Genomic DNA, 24,701 nt, shown 5'->3' with positions numbered 1-24,701 from the left:
CTGTTAGAAGGAAAACTAACAAACATGAAGGACATCCACACCTAAACCCCATCTCTAGGTCACCATCATGAAAGACCAAAGGTAGATAAAACCACAAAGATGGGGAGAAAACAGAGCAGAAAAGCCGAAAATTCCAAAAATCAGAGCGTCTCTTCGCCTCCAAAGGAATGCGGCTCCTTGCCAGCAATGGAACAAAGCTGGACGAAGAAGAATGACTTTTGACGAGTTGACAGAAGTAGGCCTCAGAAGATCAGTAATAACAAACTTCTCCAAGCTAAAGGAGGATGTTCGAACCCATCACAAAGATGCTAAAAATCCTGAAAAAAGATTAGATGAATGGCTAACTAGAATAACCAGCATAGAGGAGACGTTAAATGACCTGATGGAGCTGAAAACCATGGCCCGACAACTGTGTGACGCATGCACAAGTTTCAGGAGCCGAATCGATCAACTGGAAGAAAGGGTATCAGTGATTGAAGATCAGATGAATGAAATGAAGTGAGAAGAGAAGTTTAGAGAAAAAAGAGTAAAAAGGAACGAACAAAGCCTCCAAGAAATGTGGGACTATGTGAAAAGAGCAAATCTACGTCTGATTGGTGTACCTGAAAGTGAAGGGGAGAATGAAACCAAGTTGGAAAACGCTCTTCAGGATATTATCCAGGAGAAGTTCCCCAACCTAGCAAGGCAGGCCAACTTTCAAATTCAGGAAATACAGAGAACACCACAAAGATACTCCTTGAGAAGAGCAATTCCAAGACCCATAATTGTCAGATTCTCCAAAGTTGAAATGAAGGAAAAAATGTTAAGGGCAGCCAGAGAGAAAGGTCGGGTTACCCACAAAGGGAAGCCCATCAGACTAACAGCGGTTCTCTTGGCAGAAACTCTCCAAGCCAGAAGAGAGTGGGGGCCAATATTCAACATTCTTAAAGAAAAGGATTTTCAACCCAGAATTTCATATCCAGCCAAACTAGACTTCATAAGTGAAGGAAAAATAAAATCATTTACAGACAGACAAATGCTGAGAGATTTTGTCATCACCAGGCTTGCCTTACAAGAGCTCCTGAGGGAAGCACTAAACATGGAAAGGAACAACCGGTACCAGCCGCTGCAAAAACATGCCAAATTGTAAAGACCATCGATGCTGGGAAGAAACTGCACCAACTAACAAGCAAAATAACCAGCTGACATCATAGTGACCGGACCAAATTCACACATAACAATACTAACCTTAAATGTAAATGGGCTAAATGTTCCAATTAAAAGACACAGACTGGCAAATTGGATAAAGAGTCAAGACCCATCAGTGTGCTGTATTCAGGAGACCCATCTCACGTGCAGAGACACACATAGGCTCAAAATAAAGGGATGGAGGAAGATCTGTCAAGCAAATGGAAAACAAAAGCAGGGGTTGCAATCCTAGTCTCTGATAAAACAGATTTTGAACCAACAAAGATCAAAAGAGACAAAGAAGGCCATTACATAATGGTAAAGGGATAAATTCAACAAGAAGAGCTAAGTATCCTAAATATATGTGCACCCAATACAGGAGCACCCAGATTCATAAAGCAAGTCCTTAGAGACCTACAAAAAGACTTCAACTCTAGGCCGGGCGCGGTGGCTCGAGCCTGTAATCCCAGCACTTTGGGAGGCCGAGACGGGCGGATCATGAGGTCAGGAGATCGAGACCATCCTGGCTAACACGGTGAAACCCCGTCTCTACTAAAAATACAAAAAACTAGCCGGGCGAGGCGGCGGGCGCCTGTAGTCCCAGCTACTCGGGAGGCTGAGACAGGAGAATGGCGGGAACCCGGGAGGCGGAGCTTGCAGTGAGCTGAGATCCGGCCACTGTACTCCAGCCTGGGCGGCAGACCGAGACTCCGTCTCAAAAAAAAAAAAAAAAAAAAAAAAAAACTTCAACTCCCACACAATAATAATGGGAGACTTAAACATGCCACTGTCAACATTAGACAGATCAACGAGACAGAAAGTTAAAAAAGATACCCAGGACTTGAACTCAGCTCTGCACCAAGCAGACCTAATAGACATCTACAGAACTCTCCACCCCAAATCAACAGAATATACGTTCTTCTCAGCACCACATCACACTTACTCCAAAATTGACCACATAGTTGGAAGTAAAGCACTCCTCGGCAAATGTAAAAGAACAGAAGCTATAACAAACTGTCTCTCAGACCACAATGCAATGAGATTAGAACTCAGGATTAAGAAACTCACTCAAAACTGCACAACTACATGGAAACTGAACAACCTGCTCCTGAATGACTACTAGGTACATCATGAAATGAAGGCAGAAATAAAGATGTTCTTTGAAACCAATGAGAACAAAGACACAACATACCAGAATCTCTGGGACACATTTAAAGCAGTGTGTAGAGGGAAATTTGTAGCACTAAATGGTCACAAGAGAAAGCAGGAAAGATCTAAAATTGATACCCTAACATCACAATTAAAAGAACTAGAGAAGCAAGAGCAAACAAATTCAAAAGCTAGCAGAAGGCAAGAAATAACTTAAGATCAGAGCAGAACTGAAGGAGATAGAGACACAAAAAAACCCTTCAAAGAATCACTGAATCCAGGAACTGGTTGTTTGAAAAGATCAACAAAATTGATAGACTGCTAGCAAGACTAATAAGGAAGAAAAGCAGAGAGGCAATAAAAAATGATAAAGGGGATATCACCACCAATCCCACAGAAATACAAACTACTATCATAGAATACTATAAACACCTCTACACAAATAAACTAGAAAATCTAGAAGAAATGGATACATTCCTGGACACATACACCCTCCCAAGACTAAACCAGGAAGAAATTGAATCCCTGAATAGACCAATAACAGGCTCTGAAATTGAGGCAATAATTAATAGCCTACCAACCAAAAAAAGTCCAGGACCAGATGGATTCACAGCCAAATTCTACCAGAGGTACAAAGAGGAGCTGGTACCATTCCTTCTGAAAATATTCCAATCAATAGAAAAAGAGGGAATCCTCCCTAATTTTATGAGGCCAGTATTATCCTGATACCAAAGCCTGGCAGAGACACAACAAAAAAAGAAAATTTTAGACCAATATCCCTGATGAACGTGGATGCAAAAATCCTCAATAAAATACTGGCAAACCAAATCCAGCAGCACATCAAAAAGCTTATCCAACATGATCAAGTTGGCTTCCTCCCTGGGATGCAAGGCTGTTCAACATAAGCAAATCAGTAAATGTAATCCATCATATAAACAGAACCAAAGACAAAAACCACATGATTATCTCAATAGATGCAGAAAAGGCCTTTGACAAAATTCAACAGCCCTTCATGCTAAAAACTCTCAATAAATTCGGTATTGGTGGAATGTATCTCAAAATAATAAGCCATTTATGACTGACCCACAGCCAATATCGTACTGAATGTGCAAAAACTGGAAGCATTCCCTTTGAAAACTGGCACAAGACAGGGATGCCCTCTCTGACCACTCCTATTCAACATAGTATTGGAAGTTCTGGTCAGGGCAGTCAGGCAGGAGAAAGAAAGAAAGGGTATTCAGTTGGGAAAAGAGGAAGTCAAATTGTCCCTGTTTGCAGATGACATGATTTAGAAAACCCCATTGTCTCAGCCCAAAATCTCCTTAAGCTGATAAGCAACTTCAGCAAAGTCTCAGGATACAAAATCAATGTGCAAAAATCACAAGCATTCCTATACACCAATAACAGACAAACAGAGAGCCAAATCATGCGTGAACTCCCATTCACAGTTGCTTCAAATAGAATAAAGTACCGAGGAATCCAACTTACAAGGGATGTGAAGGACCTCTTCAAGGAGAACTACAAACCACTGCTCAACAAAATACAACACAAACAAATGGAAGAACATTCCATGCTCATGGATAGAAAGAATCAATATCATGAAAATGTCCATACTGCCCAAGGTAATTTATAGATTCAGTGCCATCCCCATCAAGCTACCATGACTTTCTTCACAGAATTGGAAAAAAGTACTTTAAAGTTCATATGGAACCAAAAAAGAACCCACATTGCCAAGACATTCCTAGGACAAAAGAACAAAGCTGGAGGCATCATGCTACTTGACTTCAAACTATACTACAAGGCTACAGTATCCAAAACAGCATGGTAATTTTTTTTTTTTTTTTTTTACCAAAACAGAGATGTAGACTAATGGAACAGAACAGAGCCCTCAGAATTAATACCACACATCTACAACCATCTGATCTTTGACAAACCTGACAGAAACAAGAAATGGGGAAAGGATTCCCTATTTAATAAATGGTGCTGGGGAAAATTGGCTCATATGTAGAAAGCTGAAACTGGATCTCTTCCTTACACCTTATGTGAAATTTAATTCAAAATGGATTAAAGACTTAAATGTTAGACCTAAAACCATAAAAACCCTAGAAGAAAACCTAGGCAGTTACATTCAGGCATAGGCATAGGCTAGGACTTCATGACTAAAACACCATAAGCAATGGCAACAAAAGCCAGAATTGACAAATGGAATCTAATTAAACTAAAGAGCTTCTGCAGAGCAAAAGAAACTACCATCAGAGGGAACAGGCAACCTACAAAATGGGAGAAAAGTTTTGTAATCTACCCATCTGACAAAGGGCTAATATCCAGAATCTACAAAGAACTTAAACAAATTGACAAGAAAAAATCAACCCCATCAAAAAGTGGGCAAAGGATATGAACAGACACTTCTCAAAAGAAGACATTTATGCAGCAAACAGACACATGAAAAAATGCTCATCATCACTGGCCATCAGAGAAGTGCAAATCAAAACCACAATGAGATACCATCTCACACCAGTTGGACTGGCGATCATTAAAAAGTCAGGAAACAGCAGGTGCTGGAGAGGATGTGGAGAAATAGGAACACTTTTACACTGTTGGTGGAACTGTAAACTAGTTCAACCATTGTGGAAGACAGTGTGGCGATTCCTCAAGGATCTAGAACTAGAAATACCATTTGACCCAGCCATCCCATTACTGGGTATATACCTAAAGGATTATAAATCATGCTGCTATAAAGACACATGCACAAGTATGTTTATTGTGGCACTATTCACAATAGCAAAGACTTGGAACCAACCCAAATGTCCATCAATGATAGACTGGATTAAGAAAACGTGGCACGTATACACTGTGAAATACTATGCAGCCATAAAAAAGGATGAGTTCATGTCCTTTGTAGGGACATGGATGAAGCTGGAAACCATCATTCTGAGCAAACTGTCGCAAGGACAGAAAACCAAATACCGCATGTTCTCACTCATAGGTGGGAATTGAACAATGGGAACACTTGGACACAGGGTAGAGAACATCACACACTGGGACCTGTCGTGGGGTGGGGGTAAAGGGGAGGGATAGCTTTAGGAGATATACCTAATGTAAATGACGAGTTAATGGGTGCAGCACACCAACATGGCACGTGCATACATGTAACAAACCTGCATGTCGTGCACATGTACCCTAGAACTTAAAGTATAATAAAAATTAAAACGAAGGAAATGCTGACACATGCTACAGCGTGGATGAACCTTGAAGATATTTTGCTAAGTGAAGTAAGCCAGTCACCAAAGGACAAATTTTATAAAATTCCACTTATATGAGGTTCCTAGAGGTGTCAAATTCATAGAGAACGTAAGTAGAATCATAGTTGCTAGGGGTTGGCGGGAAGGGAGAATGAGAGAGTATTGTGTACTGGGTACAGTTTCGGTTTGTGCAGATGAGAAGGTTCTGGAGATGGATGGCAGTGATGGTTGTACAACACTGTGACTCTACTTAATGCCACTAAACTGTACACTTAAAAATTGTTAAAATGGGCCGGGCGCGGTGGCTCAAGCCTGTAATCCCAGCACTTTGGGAGGCCGAGACGGGCGGATCACGAGGTCAGAAGATCGAGACCATCCTGGCTAACACGGTGAAACCCCGTCTGTACTAAAACTACAAAAAAACTAGCCGGGCGAGGTGGCGGGCGCCTGTAGTCCCAGTTACTTGGGAGGCTGAGGCAGGAGAATGGCATGAACCCGGGAGGCGGAGCTTGCAGTGAGCTGAGATCCGGCCACTGCACTCCAGCCTGGGCGACAGAGCGAGACTCCGTCTCAAAAAAAAAAAAAAAAAAAAAAAAAATTGTTAAAATGGCAGATTTTATGTTTATGTTACCACAGTAAAAAATTTTGCAAGTGGTTGCCTCTGGAGAATGAGAGTCAGGGATGGGGAAGAGGAGACTGCTATTTTTCATGATATGCTTATAGAATAATTTTTAAAACTACATAGATGTATCATTTTGTTTTAAAAAGTAATTAATTTATTCAAATATGTACGTGAAAAGAATGTTCGTTGTCGGAAAGAACAGCAGCCTAAATGGCTACCAGTAAGTATTAGGTCAGAAAATTAAGCTATATCCATACAGTAGAATGCAACACAGCCTTTAATAAGATATTGAAAATCAAGGCCCACTGCAGTGGCTAATTTAACACCTGTAATCCCAGCACTTTGGGAGGCTGAGGCAGGTGGATCCCCTGAGCTCAGGAGTTCAAGACCAGCCTGGGCAACATGGCAAATCCCTGTCTCTAAAACATTAGCCTGGTGCAGTGGCGTGTGCCTGTAGTCCCAGCTACTTGGAAGGCTAAGGTAGGAGGATTGCTTGAGCCCAGGAGGCAGAGATTGCAGTGAGACAAGATTGCACCACTGCACTTCACACACTGCAGCCTGGGTGACAAGAGCGAGACCCTGACTCAAAAAAAAAAAAAAAAAAAAAAATATGTTCACGTATATTATGTTGGGGAGAGAAGGGATATAAAGGTCTCAGCAAAGCTTTTTGAATCTCAGGGTTTAGTCTTTTTTGTGTTTATATGGTTAAACTGAATGGTTTTTGTTTTCTAAAATATTTTTTTGGATGACTAGTTAGTCATGTATGTATGTAGTAGCCTTCTCATAAAAATACTCTGATTTTAATTCTTAAAGGAGGAAAACGGCAAACCAGTTAAATCTCAGGGAATTCCTACTCTGTGTCCAGTTTCACGATCCTCAAATGAAGCAACTTCCCCATACCATTCCCGAAGAAAGATGAGGAAACTTCGAGATCATAATGTCCGAACTCCTTCTAACCTAGACATCCTAGAGCTCCACACAAGGGAGGTCCTCAAAAGATTAGAGATGTGTCCATGGGAAGAGGCAAGTATTATGTTTCATGACAACAAAAATAAACTTGGCTGTTCCTTCAAGTCTTTAAAGGCTTAATAAGAGAATAGTCTGACTGTTGTTGATATCTAATCTTGGCTGCAGCATTGTAGGGATCAACCAGTAGTTATGCCTGTGACAGGGAGCGGTGCTAAATCTTTCTAGATTTTAGTGTAGAATTTGAATGAATAGACCTCATTCGATTGCTGATACGTTTATTGAGTCTTTAGCAAGTACCACTTCCTCTTCTAGGCTCTGGAGAACATTGTGAGCAAAACTTAAGTCCCTGCCCCTCATGAAGCTTCCATCCTAGTTCAAGCTGGAAGGATGGGGAGACAGAGACATATACTAAAATAATATAATTTCAGATGATAAGTGTTACTTTAAAAACCCTTCTGTTTTTAAAAACCCTTCTGTTACTTTAAAAACAGAATAAAGAGGGATGAGGTAAAGCTGGCTGCTTTAGCTAAGGTGGTCAGAGAGTCTCTCAGGTTTGAACCGACAGCTGAATAACAAATAGGAAGAAGTCAAATGGTTACTCGATGGTTGGAGGAATCACATTACAGGCAGAGGAAGAGCAAATGCTGAAAGCCTCTGCTTGAGCCAGCAGTCAGCCTGGAGGACTGTTAGACTGGGAGACTGTCAGACGAAACTCTTAAACTTTGTGAAGTGCTGGCCTACTGGACAAAGGGGAAAGTGGAAGGCAGTAATGAGATCAGTGTAGTGCCTTTGCAGAACATGGTAGTGACTTTCTAGTGAGCTCTGCATCATCCATACTTTTACATCCCAAGTAGGGGATAAGCAACCATTTTAAATGAGTAAGATCAAAGAACCAGGTGCTGTGGTGTGGGCCTGTAGTCCCAGCTACTTAGGAGACTAAGTCAGGAGGATCATTTAAGCCCAGGAGTTTAAGGCCAACGTAGCTAGATCCTGGCTTTAAAAAAAAAAAAACAAAAAACCCATATATATAAAACTTTCTTAAATATTTTAAATTGTATGTAATTATATTGTGTTAAGATTATGTTGTTCTAAACTGTAATCATCAGAGAAGATTAAGCTTATTATGAAAGGTTCTGTTTATTATTAAGGGAAAAATCACTATGAAAAGGAAGTCTTTTTTCTACATTAAAAACCAGCTACTACCTTTATGTCGCATGGTGACCCTTGTTCGTAGTGGTAGCAGCGTGGTGACCTGTAAGTTGCTGACTCGGTATTAGATGAAGGATGGGTGAATGGAAAGGCCCAGTAGCTAGCGCTTTAGCAGGAAGAAGCAAGGGGAAGAGAGCTAAAATACCCTGAGGCAGCACTTCTCCAGTTTTTCAGCTTTCTGTAAGAATGACATTTCTTTGAATTCACTTTATGCATATTTTATGTTTTACTTTCTAGAATGCATTTCATGGTTAATGGCCCTCCAGAAAGATGAGCCATACTCTTGCTTTGGCTTTAGGAACTCTGGAATGCCATACTGCTGTAGATCCCCAAGCCCAGGTGGCTGCCTGTATCTTTGAGATGCAGAACCATGGGGGAGGTGGTGGTATACTGTATTCCTTCAGTCAAGCAGGGCTACCTGAGGGTGGATGGTAAGTAAGTTCTGCTTTTATACCTTCAGGACATCTTGAGCTCTAAACTGAATGGAAAATTCAACAAACATCTCCAACCATCTTCCACGGTACCTGAATGGAGAGCGAAAGATAATGATCTACGATTACTGCTGACAAATGGAAGAATAATTAAGTATGTAAAGTAAATCAGAGTATCAAATAGATTAATTTTCATTGGGTTTCCTTTGTTCATTTAACCCAGTGATCCTCAACCCTTTTGGCACCAGGGACCGGTTTTGTGGAAGACAATTTTTTCTCAGCCAGGGAATGGTTTTGGGATTAAACTGTTCTACCTCAGATCATCGGGCATTAGATTCTCATAAGGCGTGTGTAACCCTTGGACATATGTAGTTCACAATATGGTTCACGCTCCTGTGACAAATCTAATGCTGCCACTGATCTGACAGGAGACAGAGCTCAGGTGGTAATCCCCACTATCTAACCTCCTGCTGTGCGGCCCAGTTCCTCACAGGCCACGGACTGGTACCAGTCTATGGCCCAGGGGTTGGGGATCCCTGTTTAATCTGTAGTGAGCTCAGTGGCTCACACCCGTAATCCCAAGTTGATTTGGGAGTCTGAGGTGGGAAGATCTCTGCGACTAGGAGTTTGAAACTAGCCTGGGCAACTTAGCGAGACTCCATCTCTACAAAAAACTAAAACTAATTTAGCTGGGTGTGGTGGCCATGCCTGTAGTCCTGGCTACTTGAGAAACTGAGGTGAGAGGATCGCTCGAGCCCAGGAGTTCAAAGTTACAGTGAGCTATGATTGCGCCACTACACTGCAGCCAGGGCAACAGAGCAAGACCCTGTCTCAAAAAACAAAAACAAACAAAAAACAAACCTCAGATCCCTAGTACATACTATTGCACAGTTGATTGAAATATGGGGACAGTGTCTCCATTCTCTACTCTTTGTAAATTAAGGGAGAGGGGAATAAATACTGTTTGGCTACAGAGTCTTGCACTATATTCTAACTTGATTATTTTTCCTTCTTGATACAGAGATGAAAGACAGCCCTTTGCAGATCAGAGTCTTTATACAGCAGATAGTGAAAATGAAGAGGATAAAAGAAGGACAAAAAAGGCAAAAATGAAGATAGAAGAGCGTTCAAGAATCGAGGGAGTAGAAAATGAAGAATCTCAAAAACCACTGAACAGTATGTTTTAATGGTTATTTTAAAGATCTTTTCATTACTAATATAATATGTAAAGTAACTTGCTAATTTTGAAGTTCTTAAGTTTATAATAGCAGAAAAGTTTTGTGTCCCTAAAACTGTCTTGAAAAATCTGAAGTATGTCTGAGTAGTTCACCCATCAGAGAAGTGCTGAACGTGAATGCCCAGTGAGGTGTAGTGGCCAGGCATGGTGTTCTCAGTGAGGGGGATGTATGTGGATTAGAGATGTACTCCTCTAGTCAGTTTTTAAAGAGTCGCTTGAAAGCTCATGCATGTTATAGGCCTCTACTCCCCAAAATAAAAGTTTCAAGTTTAATTTAATTTTACATATAACTTCAGGTACCATGTATATGGTTTTCAGAATTAGGAAGTATATATGATTAGCTAATCTGAAGCTGTTAGTAATCCATGTATTGTGGTTTTAATTGATTACTTGTTGACAAGAAGGTCTTTACTGGGTTATTAATTGATTATCATCAGTATGGCAAAACAGTGACACTCCTTCTCCTTAAGGTCTTTCTTCTTTGAATTAAGCCTTAATTTCTCAACATATTTCAGGATCTCTGTATTCCTTTCTATTTTAAAAAGTTGTTCAAATGAATATTTTGGTACTTGACAAATAAATGTTTCAGATAACTAACATTTAATCCATGTTGAACACCCCAGTTCCTGCTAATTTGAGTAAAATTGGCACGGCTGTAGTTGGTGATTCTGCCTTTGCACACATGCCAGGTGCTAATCAACAGGAATCCATCGAACCATTGCTCGATGTCAGTGCCTCATGAAAGAGAAAGCCCAGTTTATAAGCATGTTGAATTCACTGTCTATGTGAATGCTTTTTATGTTTGGGAAAGTTATCTTTTTGTTTTCTAATGATACAACTAATGCAAAAGGAGAAGTGTGAAATGCATCTAGTAGCTAATTTTAGTGTCAACATTTTTCTTCTGGAAAGAAATATAAAACAGTCAATGTATCCAAATAAGGAATATATAATTATGGAAATACCACACTTAATATTTGAGAATATACTTCAGTCTGTATCTTGGCCAATTATGGAGAAAGACCTTAAGGGGAGAAAGAAATGAAGAAAATAAAAGTGAAAAAGGAAGGTAGAGCAAGAGATTGAGAGACATCACAAGCTGGGTGGACTTTAGATATCACTTTGTCACCTTGTTCATCATAGTCAAATGACTTTCTCTTTTTCTCTCATCTTTTCATTCTTTTTCAGGGTTTTTTACACGTGTGAAATCAGAACTCAGGAGTAGATCATCAGGATATTCTGATATTTCTGAGTCAGAAGACTCTGGACCCGAGTGCACTGCACTGGTACGCCTGAGACCCCGTGGCTTGTACGTTATTTGATGGAAAGATGAGCGTCACGTAACTTCTCCTGGAAGGAAGGCAAATGACAGCTTTTCTCAAAGCTTGTCTCTCTGACTTATGTAGCCCAGGGTCTTCTGTGGTGGTCAGTGTACACACACGCCATCATGTGGCCATTCACATTTGAGACATAGAGCTTTTGTCTGATTTTGGAAAGGGCAGAGGGAGAGACTCCTTTGCTTATACTATTCTTGTTTCATATTTCTCATGGATTATGTTTTATTTTACCTTAAAGGAAGCCTATACTGTGTATTTTTTTAAGGTAGTATGTTCAGCTAGTTAATAGAGATTATCATTTTTTTCCATGTGAAATACAGAAATAATTCCATGATAATTAAGATTCTGACTTTCCCTAGATGTATAAAATCTTTTTGGACTAATTTATACAGACTTGGTCAATTTCTTATGTAGCTTTGTTTCGTGTAATTATTATCTCAGAAAAATAACTTTACCACTGAAGAGTCTGAAAGTTCAGGTGATGAAAAGAAACAAGAAATAACATCCAACTTTAAGGAGGAATCTAATGTGATGAGGAACTTCCTTCAAAAGAGCCAGAAGCCATCTAGAAGTGAAATTCCAATTAAAAGGTAGGCTTGCTGATAGTAGTAAGTCTTATTATATTGTAAGATAAATACTATGAAAATGTTTTTTAGTTTTACATTTTACCAAAAATGTCATCAGAAAAAATAGACTCCGTTTTTGTGTCATCTCCTCTTTAGGGAATGTCCTACCTCGACGAGCACAGAGGAAGAAGCTATTCAGGGCATGCTGTCTATGGCAGGGTTGCACTATTCCACTTGTTTACAAAGGCAGATACAAAGCACAGACTGCAGTGGTGAAAGAAACTCTCTCCAGGATCCCAGCAGCTGCCATAGCAGTAACCCTGAGGTTAGGCAGTTGTATCGCTATCATAAACCGGTGGAATGTGGTAAGAAACATAAAATATCCGTCTCTAAAAAGTAACATATGGTGCCCAACTTAATGGCTCAATAATCCTCATTTAGGTTAGAGATTATGAGTAAGCATCTTTAGTTGGAATGTGTTAAGAAGGTTGACCAAAAAAAAAGCACAATGCTGACATATCATGTAAGATGGAAGCAGAAGATCTCAAAATGTAAATTACTTGGGATTGACAATTGTGTTCACTAGCATCATTCTTCCATTGTTACTGCAAGCTAGTTAGTATTATTTCCCTTTTACAGACAGGTTGATCATAGTGGAAGGAGTGTTTTGGTGCCTTAAATGGTCAACTAAGCTTAAACAATCAGCCCTTTTTCCTCTTATGAGAGGAAAAAAGTTTTGAACTGTTTCTTTCTGATGGAGGCTATTCTTTCTCCTACTTGAAAAGAAAATATTAGGAAAAGAGAATGGACTCAGTGGCAGTGTTAGGCATGCCACATAGTGTTTTCTTCTTTGTGCCTTTAAAGAAAATGTTTGTATCCCAAAAAGCCTGAGGACAACTGGGGAGAAAATAGTACTATATTAAAATTGAATGCTTACATAATAATTGTGTTTGATCCTACATAATTATCAGTTATGTACCCGAGGAGCCTGACATCCATTTCACTGAAATAATTTTTATTTATTTATTTACTTATTTATTTATTTATTTTGAGACTGTCTCACTCTGTTGCCCAGGCTGGAATGCAGTGGCACAAATATGGCTCACTGTAACCTCAACCTCCAGGGCTCAAGCAATCTTCCTGTTTCAGCCTCCCAAGTAGCTGGAACTACAGATACATGTCACCACACCTGGCTAATTTTTTGATATTTTGTAGAGACAAGGTCTCAACTATGTTACCCAGACTGGTCTCCAACTCCTGAGCTCAGGTGGTCCTCCTGCCTCTGCTTTCCAAAGTGCTGAGATTACAGGTGTGAGCCAACATGCCTGGTTATTTCACTTAATTCTTAAAACAATACTTGTACGTAAAATTACTCCCATTTTACTGGTGAAGGAAATAAGACTTAGTAAAACTAATTTAACTTAACTTGTCCGTACTTCGCATAGTTATTATTCAGTGGTATTGGAATTTGAAGCCAGGACCATCTGATCTCAAAGTCTTTGCTTATTGTATAAGAGGAAATTGAAGTTTGGAGAGGATAAATAAGTTGCCTAAAGTTGCGTTGGTAATGGAATAACTCAATATCAAATCTGGGTTTGTCTGTTTTTCTACTGCACCATTTTGTCTTCCTTTAGTCCTTTGAACACTTTCATGGAAATACTGCAAAATTCAGGCAAATACCTGCCTTTATTCTACGTGGAAAAATGTACCATTTTTAGAGAGAATTATTGCATTGGTTTTACATATACAATAGGTGGCCATAGAATTTGATTCTATATCGCTGGGCGCAGTGGTTCACGCCTGTAATCCCAGCACTTTGGGAGGCTGAGACGGGCGGATCACCTGAGGTTGGAAGTTCAAGACCAGGCTGACCAACAAGGAGAAACCCCATCTCTACTAAACATACAAGAATTAGCTGGGCATGGTGGCACATGCCTGTAATCCTAGCTACTTGGGAGGCTGAGGCAGGAGAATTGCTTGAACCTGGGAGGTGGAGGTTGCAGTGAGCCGAAATCGCGCCATTGCACTCCAGCCTGGGTAACAAGAGCGAAACTCTGTCTCAAAAAAAAAAAAAAAAATTTTGATTGTAGATCTTCCAGCATGTAGCCCAAAACCCATCATATAAAGACAGTCTTTGAGGCTGGTCTGAGTGTGGTGGTGTTTATAACTAATTGATCACAAACAATTACAGATTTATTTGTTCCTTCTCCATCTCACTGCTTCACTTGTCTAGCGAATGAATGAATAAATGAAGACAGTCTTTGAGAGAATCAAAAGAATTAGCATAATAGGTTATGAGCTGGTGACTTTTTGTTTTTGAGAGGGAAAGACATATAGTGAAGGTAAAGGTATGCAAATAAGTATCTAAAGAGTTAATGTGTTTTTAAATAAAATGTCAACATAAATTTGCTTTTTTTTTTCACCCCCAAGATGGAATCTCACTCTGTTGCCTAGGCTGGAATGCAGTGACATGATTTCAGCTCACTGCAACCTCTGCCTCCCGAGTTCAAGTGATTCTTGTGCCTCAGCCTCCCAAGTAGCTGAGATTACAGTCGTCTGCCACCACACCCAACTAAATTTTGTATTTTTAATAGAGATGGGGTTTCACCATGTTGGCCAGGCTGGTCTTGAACTCCTGACCTCAAGTGATTCACCTGCCTCGGCCTCCCAAAGTGTTGGGATTACAGGCATGAGCCACCGCACCCAGCCTGCTTTCATTTTTAAGCATTAGGCTAATTTTGTCATTTCATATCAAGTTTGTGCAAAGTTAATTAAACTAAAACTTCTCTTTAGGATACCATGTCAAGACTGAAGATCCAGACTTGAGGACTTCCTCCTGGATTAAACAGTTTGATACTTCCAGATTTAATCCTCAGGTATATTCAAAGTTTGAAACGTTAAAAGGAGATTTTAAATGGTCATTAACGTAGTTTTTGCTTTCTTTTTTAAAACTGTAACAACCAGTTATCAACTGCTAGATCTAGGTAGCCAAAAAATTACAGTTAAATGCACATTTGAACAATTGTCCATTTTGAGAGATGCCGAAATGATGACTAACATAAGGCTCATGAATAGAATGCCATCTGGAAAAAGATAATTTATTCAAGGAAGCAGTTAAACCACTGGCTGCCAACTTTGCCCTGTAGGTTATATCCGGTTAGATTGAAATACTCAAGGAAAAGAAGAATATCATATCTTTTTAATCTCTGATCTGTTTCTTGAACAGTTTTGGATACCAAATTTCTTTGAGCATTTGATGAAAGTTACAGATTATCTTTCTGGCAAAAACATCCATGATAAACACAACTTTTGCTTACATTACTCACCATTTGTGCTACTACCACCCCCTCTTGCCCCAGACCATTCATTGATTCCAGATGAAGAACCGTTGCTATAAGAGAAAAACCTGGATGTTTTAGGATCCCAGAATATTAATGCTTATGCCAAACAAAATGAGCCCAAAGTAGCAGTTTTGAAAAAACTAAAACTTTACCAGCAGCACCAAACAAGGAAAGTGATACAACCTTTTGCTGCAAACGCTGGAAAACGGCAACCAAAGAAAGAATCAAAGTTCTCATGTGGCATTGTGGGGCCCCAAACCTCTCTACCCTAAGCACACGTAAGAAAGAAAGTAAATCAGCAAAGGCAGAAATATTGCCTCTAGTTCTCCTTTAAGTGAAGAAACATTTGTGGGTGAGAAGGGAAGGAGGGAAGAGGAGACAGGGGAACTTGAGTCTACTGTTTAAGAAGTGAAGGGGAAATCTCTTGTGAATAAAGCTTTCACATAGCACTGAAAGACCTCAGCAGAAGTGAAAAGGGCCTCCTGGGTTTTGCCATCTTCCAGAGCCCTGGGTTGACTGGAGGAATGGACTACCTGTGTAGTACCTGTGTAGTACAGGAGGAGATACCTGTGTATATAGACAGAAAAGACTCTACCCCTAAATATGGAACATCATGAATCTCTGAGTAGTGGAATTATGGGTGGTTTTTATTAATTTTTTTTTAATTTGGCTTATCTATATTTTTTAAATATTTAAGCAATTACTTTTATAAGAAGAAGAGGCAAGTTTTGTTTTTTTTTTTAAAGGAAGGCTTTGTGAGTATACGTTCTTTGACTAGAAGTATACATTCCAGAGTCAAAGGTCATAAGAAATCTCATTATACTTTTCAGTATATAATTTTATAGTGCCTCACTGTAGCTGGTCATAAAGTTTATCACTTATTAACACTATAGGATTCATTACATAATGTAAGCTATTATTTAAATCTGGCTGTTCTTTTTATAATTGTTTTTGAAAATAAATGAAAACATAGAGGACAGATGATTAGCATAATGAAAACTGGTTTCATGAAACATTCACACTGTAGTGTACTCTGTTCACATCTAGTCTGCTCCTTTCTCTTTTTAATGCTGATTATGACCCTCTCAGTTAATTTCAAGACTTACCAATCAGTAGCGTTTTTTTGCCCCCTGAAAGTTTACTCAATAGTCTTAAGAGACTGAAAGAGTGGTTGTAGTAAAAGGAAAACACCAAGCTTGGGACTCTGGATCTAAGGATTTCCTAGCAAAAAAATACAGTGGAGATGAACCTGACAAAAGATAGATTCTAGAAAAGAACATGGCACATGAGAGGTCCAAGGGAGCTGTGACGTGTCAAGGAAGTGGGAGATCCGTTCCCCCAGCTCAGGGTCCCTGTGTGGCATGTGCTCACTGAGTGGAGTAGCAAGTAGGGCGTGTTGCCTGTTTACATTGTTTTCTCTCACTCTCTCTTTCGCCTTCTTAATTTACGATGCAACTTCAAGACCCCAGTCCTTCAGAGCTACTGAGATGACATGATGCGGGAGTGGTCATCTGTGGCTAATAGATATTAAGAAAATCAGAATTCAGTAGTTTGTTTCTTCTCTTACTTGACTTTGCCAATGCATAGAGAGCTTAAATACCTCATTTAAACCCTAAAAAATCAGCCTCATTTCCTTCCTCCTCCTTCAGGATCTAAGTAGAAGCCAGAAATGCATCAAAAAGGAAGGTTCATCAGAAATTAGTCAGAGGGTACAAAGTAGGAATTATGTGGACAGCAGCGGCTCAAGCCTTCAGAATGGAAAGTATATGCAGAATTCAAACCTGACTTCGGGAACATGCCAGCTAAGTAATGGCAGTCTAAGCCCAGAAAGGCCAGTTAGTGAAACTTCCTTCTCCGTGCCCCTTCACCCCACCAAGAGACCGGCATCAAATCCACCACCTATCAGCAACCAAGCAACAAAAGGTAACTTTCACAAATGTATAGAGGAAGTATATTTCTGACTGTATGTGATGGTCATCGTGGCAGTTGAGGTGTAGTCTCTACACTCAAGTTGTTCAACATCTCGTGCATCGTGATGGCAGTATACACAGGCTACTACAGGAACAAAGAAAAAGGATCCCCAAATCAGCTCTGAGGAGCAAAAGACATCCTAAAATCAGATGCTCAGGGATTAGCCAGGCTGAATTGGGGAAAGTGACAAAATAGACAGCTTTGAAGGCAGAGGATTGAGCCTGAGGCAGGGCACAAAGGGGAGAAACAGGATATGGGGTATTTGTGAAGTGGTAGTCTGTTTTGTTGCCTAAGCATAGTGTAATGCAGGATAGGGAAGAACCCAGGCTGAAGAGCAGGTAGACCAGACTGTGGGAAGTCCTTGGGAGTCTTGTGAGGGCCTAGTGTGATGAGGTGGAAGGGTTTTAAACAGCGGAAGTCTAGAAGTACGACTTTGTCCATGCAGAACACCTAAGGGCTTACTTCCCATAAAGAAAGCTCCCCCCGTAGTCTTCCAGGTGCTCTCTTAAGTGTGCTTTTCATTGTTATTTACACTTCTTTTGGTGTTTTATAGGTAAACGTCCAAAAAAAGGAATGGCAACAGCCAAACAACGTCTTGGGAAGATCCTTAAGTTGAACAGAAATGGCCATGCACGTTTCTTTGTGTGACAGAGCTGCTGTTGCAGCCATTCTTCCCTTTGGAGACCAGTCTAGGGGTGCAGGAGCCTGGAGCTTCCGCTGTCCCCTTGCCTGGAGCAGTTTGTGTGTATAGTAAGAACACTGCCCGAAGAACAGAATGAACCTGATGCTGCATTTTCACTGTGCCACACCCACTCAGCAATAACCATTTTGGACCTGGTGGGGGAGAGGAGGAAGGAGGGTAGAACCTTAAAAAGAGACCTCGAACTGGAAAGGGTCTCTTGTCAGGGCTTGAATTTTATTTTGTTGTTGGTAGTGTCTTGATGTATTTTCAGTGGTAGGGTAAAGAATTATCAATAATTTATTTAACAGATTTTTTTTAAAAGTTAACAGCTTTTAAATTCTTTTTTTAAAGCTATTTATTTGGAAGATTTCTGGAGAAATATCTCACTAATTTAGATGTAAGAATGTGAAGGTTTTTAAATTATTTTTGATAGTGTGTGTGTTACATGTGGGGAAGAGCCACGGTAACAGTAACTAGTCTGGACTCTTAAATTTGATATTCAGGTTAAAGTCTTAAACAGGGATTTGATGCATTAATTATTTTAAATTAAGATGTATATGGAAATCATTTTATTTTATATATTTCATGTGTTTTTTATAAGCTATTAGCTTCGCTTTTGCTAACATCCAAGGTGCATACTGTTATCCAGGTTGATTACCTTATATCCCACCTTCCCTCTGCACTCCCTATCATTTTGTGATGACCCAGTGAGACTCTTCTCTTTGCAGGGAAATACTTTCTTAGCCAATGTGTAAGAACTCCATAAAAGATCCCTCATTTCTCATTTCGTTTGACATTGTGATTTTCTTCTCAATATTAAAAAAATAGGCTTTTGCATTTTCATTTCTGCTGATGATATCTGGGTCCCAAAGAGAACAGCTTTAATATCTTTTTCCTACTTGTGGGAAAAGTATTATAAGTTTGGTTAAATTGTCATGTTTATAGTTTTTCCAAATACGTTTGTAACTACAACAGGCCTTCTTCGTACTGCTGGTGTTGGACAACAGGACTGACACCTGCTGCGGAGGTTATATCTTATGATGCTTTTATTCTCCATACCTGATTTGTTGGAAAATGTTATTTGACTTAGGATATTCAAATCTGCATAATAAGCCGTAATATAATAGGATTAATACTACATTAAGTTGTATAGAAGCAAGCATGTTGGAATAGCTCTTTTGTGTGTATTTACTTTTTTTATTTCTTAATTTTCAAAGAATTACTTAAGATATGGATTTGGAGTAAAATAGGTGCTTTTGGCAGTTTCTTCTATCTATCCTAACCTGACCAGTGCATATTGAGGTTAAGTATCTGGTTAAACTTTAAGGTAATCATTTATTTCCTTTATGTATGATTTTTACTAAATGCCAGTTTTCAGTTGCTTTTAGTAGCTTCTATTTTCCCTTTTTTCCCTCCAATTTCTGGGGGTGAGGCAAAAATGTTCCCAAGTCTGACAATAGAGCATTTTACAAATTCCTACAAAGAAAATATAGACAAATAGATAAAATTTATTTTTATGGAGAAGAAGTACGGCCGTATTGTGGATTTGTCTTTTTTTACTCAGCAAGATAGCAGGACTTACCCTTCTCTATTAAGTATCACTTGAATTGCTAAATAGAAAAAAGTCTGTACCATCATCTTTCATGGTTGCATTCAAATGTGTATTTTCAAAGAGAAATACTTCTTAGTGTCCCCATTCCAAAATGTCATGGGATAAATATGAAATAGTTTATGAAGTAGCCTTTCTGGTTCAGAATGACTGGACCAAAGTCTGAATCTTATCTGGGTATCAGGAAAAATAATTTTTATGGAAATCCTCAGTGTCTATTAACAACCCGTGTAAACCCTGTCCACACTATGCCAAAACCAGTGGAAAGATGAGTAGAGTCATCTTATCTCAGGATGTCAAAAATCTGGGTTTGACTGATTCTCCTACCTTCCCACACAGTGTATTCTTGTGATGTGTTGGTTTTCTGTAGATCCTGAGTTAGTGTTACAATAGTCATGTTTTTATTTGGGGTTAAGAAATAAGAGGTGTAAGAGCTATAATAATTTCCTTTTCCTGTTATATCACGATCTGGGTTTTCTTTTTTCCTTTATGTTTTTCACAACTCTGAGTATTTTCAGTTTCTTTAGCCACAAAAATTAAAATGAAAATTTATTTTTATGAATTAAAATGAAATTTAATTTATTTTTATGAATTAAAATTGTGGCCAGTATCCACTGTGTCCTTAGGCTGAGAAGTACTAATTTTGAGTAGCCCGTATGTGGAATTCTAAAGTGAAGGTACTGTGGATTCATTTTTAGTAGTTTTAGCCCCTTAAGTGTGGCTAGGTTAGAAAACTTTCAGCAAGGTAATAGAAGCACTTGAATAGAATCCATGTATCTTTTTCTGAATTGGTGAAAATTCAGCCATTGATCTGGTGACTCCTAGTCAAACCTCTTATAACATTACTGGCCGTGATGCATCCCTTTATCTCATGGAAATGACTGAACTTTGTGGTAACTGCTGCCAGTACCTGGGCTTAATTAACAGTAATAGAGAACCTCATTTATACCATACACACACAGCAACTTAGGAAGACAGCATTGATAGCATTTAGCTAGTCGTAAGCAAATACAAATATGTAAAATTGAAAATTATGATTTAACATATGCAACTTTAATAATAGTAATAGATGATAATTTTCCTGTATTGTTTCAAATAAGTGACTGTTCAGCTGGGATCCACTGGATTATAATTCACAATGTCACATAATATTATGCTTTTCAATATTGATGAATGATGTAAACAATATAAAGTTGGCAGTTTGTAGTAGTTCAGTATCCTAGAAATACGTTGAACTTCGTAAGTATCAGTTCATTTTTAAGCATACAGAATTAAAGATTCTGACTGAACTCATAAACTCAGAGGAAACAAGCCCATCTTTATCACTAATTACTTAGCTTGAATACTTTTCTATTTTTAAATAATCCTAATTATTGCCTTTTCAATATAGTCTACTGTATTTATTCATATGGGATCAACAGGTATTTATCAAACATCTACTGTGTGCCCAGCACTACCTAGTACTGTGGGGGAAGATAAAGTTGCAGTTGTGGTCTCTGCCCTTGAAGGTATCTTCTCCAGGAAATTAGCAGTATTATTTTTACTTCTAAGTAAATGTGAGCAAAAGAGGACCCCTGTTCATTAAAAAACATCCTGAGGGCTGGGCGCCGTGGCTCATGTCTGTAATCCCAACACTTTGGGAGGCCGAGGCAGGCGGATCACAAGGTCAGGAGTTCAAGACCAGCCTGGCCAATATAGTGAAACCCCATGTCTACTAAAAATACAAAAATTAGCTGAGCGTGGTGGCAGGTGCCTGTAATCCCAGCTACTCGGGAGGCTGAGGCAGGAGAATCACTTGAACCTGGGAGGCAGAGGTTGCAGTGAGCCGAGATCGTGCCATTGCACTCCAGCCTGGGCGACGGAGCGAGACTCTGTCTCAAAAAAAAAAAAAAAAAATCCTAACTTTTTTAGTTTCAACTGAGATATGCCACTGTAGAAGTGAAAGTAATTTCACAATTTAAGAAATGCTTCAACTTGGTAATTAATATGGTCATACAGGGACTTGGTATAGCATGCAAGGAAGCAGAAGACCTGGGCTTTTGTCCAAGTTCTGCCACTTAGTTATCAGCTGTGTTGTAACCTTGAATAAGTCACTTACTCTTTCTCTTAGTTTCCTCATTTGTAAATTTGAATTAAAGTGTTTATTATGATAATCAACTAAGAAAAACAATCTATTAACACTTCATACATACAGAGAACTTATCATTAAGTTAAAACTGGTAATTAATGAATGCACCTTTATATATATTTTTAAATGAAAACTAATACTATTCATGGTGTTTATTTTATATCAAATATATGCCTAGAGGCATGCTACTTTAAAAATCCAAGGAATCTCCAACAAGGTGCTGGATTAAAATCAGATTTCGTGCTTGAAGTGGAAGAAAAATGAGGTTGTTTATGGATAAGAGAGAGAGAATGTGTATCCTCAAGTACGTTAAGATGATTTAACTGAGAGATGGCTTTAGGTTTTTCTTGAAGAATTAGGAAAGTACCATCCCCACAGATTCTGCATACTCTTCAGGTACTATATAAAGGTGAAGGAAGTCATGGAATTAAAATGACTTAGAAACTCCCCAGGGAACTTGTCAGGCGAATGAGGTGGTTAGAAGGGTGAGAATGCACAAAGACAGCTGCTCTGGGTTGGGTAACAACAGCTTGCTTGGTAGAGAGAAGCTACTGTAGGAAAGGAGGCTCCACCAGACGTCTTCAACAGACAGACAAGATTCTTTCTGCCTTTTTCAAAAGATGCTCTCTGCAGCAGTAAGACTATAGATAGAGTTGATTGGAATAATCATGTGACCCAGTATGCTACTGCTAGGCGTAATTATCAAAAATTCGTTTTTCTCATTAAATATTAATATAGAGAGAAGCTAGAGCTCACCAGTCTTTTCCTGGTGTCCTAGACCTTCCTCTAAAGCAGTCTTGGGGAGCTTGAGCCTCAGGTCTTTAGCCTAGACAGAGTGTCGCTGGTAAAGAAAGGAGACACAGTTGAAACCCAGAGTGGGCAGTGATTTGCGTGGGGAGACACAGTGGATCTCGGGCCTCTGACACCTTGCTTCCTAAAACAGTCCCCGGTTTTCGGCTTGCCCTATGGGATGATGTTGCTGTGCTTCCTTGAAACCAGGTGGAAAGAAAGGGGAAGAATTAATTTTCTCATTCTGTTGCTGTTGAACGTAATGTAATCTTAATACTGTAGCCTTCCTAGAAGCCCTTCCCTCTTTTCCATGCTATAAAGTCAAATATTTGATACCCTTAACATAAATTTTAAAAATTAAGGTCATTAGGAAGCAAATGTCTATTTCCAAAGCAATTAGCTTGTTGTGACTGACTGTGATTTTATTCTTCTATAGTGTTTTTTCCCTCATTTTAATTGAGAGAAAATAATACTCTTTTGCAATATCCTTAGATTCTCCCCCTCACCCTGGTGCCCCTTCTAGTGTCTTAAGACTTTGTCTTAACAAGTATAACATTACATTTTGTTGTTAAAACCTTTTCAGAACTATATTCAGTGATTCTTCCAAGTTGATCTGCTCTGCACTAGTTCACTAATAAACCCTGGCTACCACGTAGCCCTTGACCTCCAAGTAGTTTACCTATGCAAGACCTGTGACACTCTGAATTCACTTCTCTTTCTTTCAGAAACTAGTCATAAAGGGAGCTTAATTATAAAGATAAAACTTGTCTCCAGCCAGTTTTATTTTGACCAGTTCCTTTTCAAAATGTCAGCTGTTTTCCTTCAAGATTTTTCACCAAAACAGTGATCATAAGTGCTCGAAAATATAATACTTTGCAGGCATAAAATAACCCAGACATACTCTCATATTTCTTTGATGTATTTTGGTTGGTAAAACTTACCAGCATTAAATGTAAAATATAATGAGGAGTTAATTCCTTACCTAGTATCATTTCTTCCTTCTAAGATTCATAAATAACCATTTATTTTTACAAAACTATGTATAACTTCCACATTATAGTCAGGGACCTGAGGTGTAACTTGCTAAGTGAACCCCAAGGTTATTTTATCTTGCAAAAGAAACCTAAACCAAACTAAGGGCCTTACAGTTTACGGTTAGACTGAATCAAAAGCTATAACCTCAATTTTTCCAAAAACAGCTTCTGACTGCACAAGCAAGTCATACAGTTGTTAGGTATGAAATAGCACTGATCAGGAAATGCATCTTCACAGATGGGATTTCCTTCAGAAAAGACTTTTCTACTTTTAATATAAATTAAGCCATAACAGTTTCATGCTGTGGAAAGAGGGTGAAAAGGTTCATTTTAAGAGATTATATAATATGAACTTTCACATTTACTGTGAAATGTCTAACTTTGCCAGTGCTTCAGCAAGGTTTTTTGGGGGGTGATGGGGACGGGTAGTATTGGTTTTAGGGGTTTCAAATCTGTGAAATTTGGAGAGGGAACATTTGTTGGCTCTGGTATTTACTAGTTTTGTAGGAACGTTTTGCTAGCCTGACTGACTTTTCTTACTGGTTTTTATGCCCACGGTCTGAGGGGACTGTTCTCCTTGTTTGGGGTGTCTGCGGAATAGTGTCTCGTCTGTTTGTATAGGCAGTCAGTGTGTGTGACGTGTGTCCTTTCAGTCCGGAAGCCCACTGTGTGACAATGGCGTGGGGTGTGGCTGGGAGGTGGGGTGCTGAAGCTTGAAGAGCATTTCTTTGCTGATTCATAACAGTATTTCCCATCTTTTGCCTGCAGGCAGGGAAAGTGTACAGTATTTATTTTGTTTCTGTTTTACTTTAAATTTGTAAGTCTTTAAGTAGCTTACATTGATTATTATAGGGGAGGACAAGTGACTTGTTTAAAGTTGTATTTAGTATTCTTTCCAATTTCTGTATTTTAAAATATTGAAATTAAAATTGTATTACTTCTGTTTTGATTTTTTTAGCACTCAGTGTATTTTTTGCTCATTTTGTTTGAAAGTATAAATGTTGAAACTTGTATAAAATGCGTCCTTGAAAGAAAAAGAATCGGAATTCTATATCTAATTCTGACTTTCTGTTCCCTTTTTCTGCTTCTTGAATCGTGGGAAATTATTTAAGAATGTGAAAAACTGGGTTCAGCGTCTGCTCCTTACTCTTTCTGAAGACTTCAGTGTGAAAAGTAATTGTCTTATTTTATTAGCAGTATTGCTGGGGATGAGTGATTGCT

General features: G+C 39.0%; 1 protein-coding gene across 1 annotated transcript in view; it reads left to right on the top strand.

The window, feature by feature from the left end:
• Positions 1-24,441, top strand: part of KDM7A (lysine demethylase 7A) — a 95,494-nt gene extending 71,053 nt beyond the window's left edge. The window contains exons 12-20 of the mRNA XM_007983138.3: positions 6,994-7,203; positions 8,819-8,943; positions 9,811-9,965; positions 11,212-11,309; positions 11,802-11,950; positions 12,083-12,291; positions 14,720-14,802; positions 16,917-17,190; positions 17,792-24,441. Of these exons, the coding sequence (XP_007981329.2) occupies positions 6,994-7,203; positions 8,819-8,943; positions 9,811-9,965; positions 11,212-11,309; positions 11,802-11,950; positions 12,083-12,291; positions 14,720-14,802; positions 16,917-17,190; positions 17,792-17,886 (1,398 nt within the window). The 3' untranslated portion in view covers positions 17,887-24,441. The remainder of the gene's footprint in view (positions 1-6,993; positions 7,204-8,818; positions 8,944-9,810; positions 9,966-11,211; positions 11,310-11,801; positions 11,951-12,082; positions 12,292-14,719; positions 14,803-16,916; positions 17,191-17,791) is intronic.
• Positions 24,442-24,701: the final 260 nt, after the last annotated feature.

Source organism: Chlorocebus sabaeus, chromosome 21, assembly GCF_047675955.1.
Source record: "Chlorocebus sabaeus isolate Y175 chromosome 21, mChlSab1.0.hap1, whole genome shotgun sequence".
In the NCBI taxonomy this organism is placed as follows: domain Eukaryota; kingdom Metazoa; phylum Chordata; class Mammalia; order Primates; family Cercopithecidae; genus Chlorocebus; species Chlorocebus sabaeus.
This window is presented reverse-complemented; position numbering and strand designations above follow the sequence as displayed.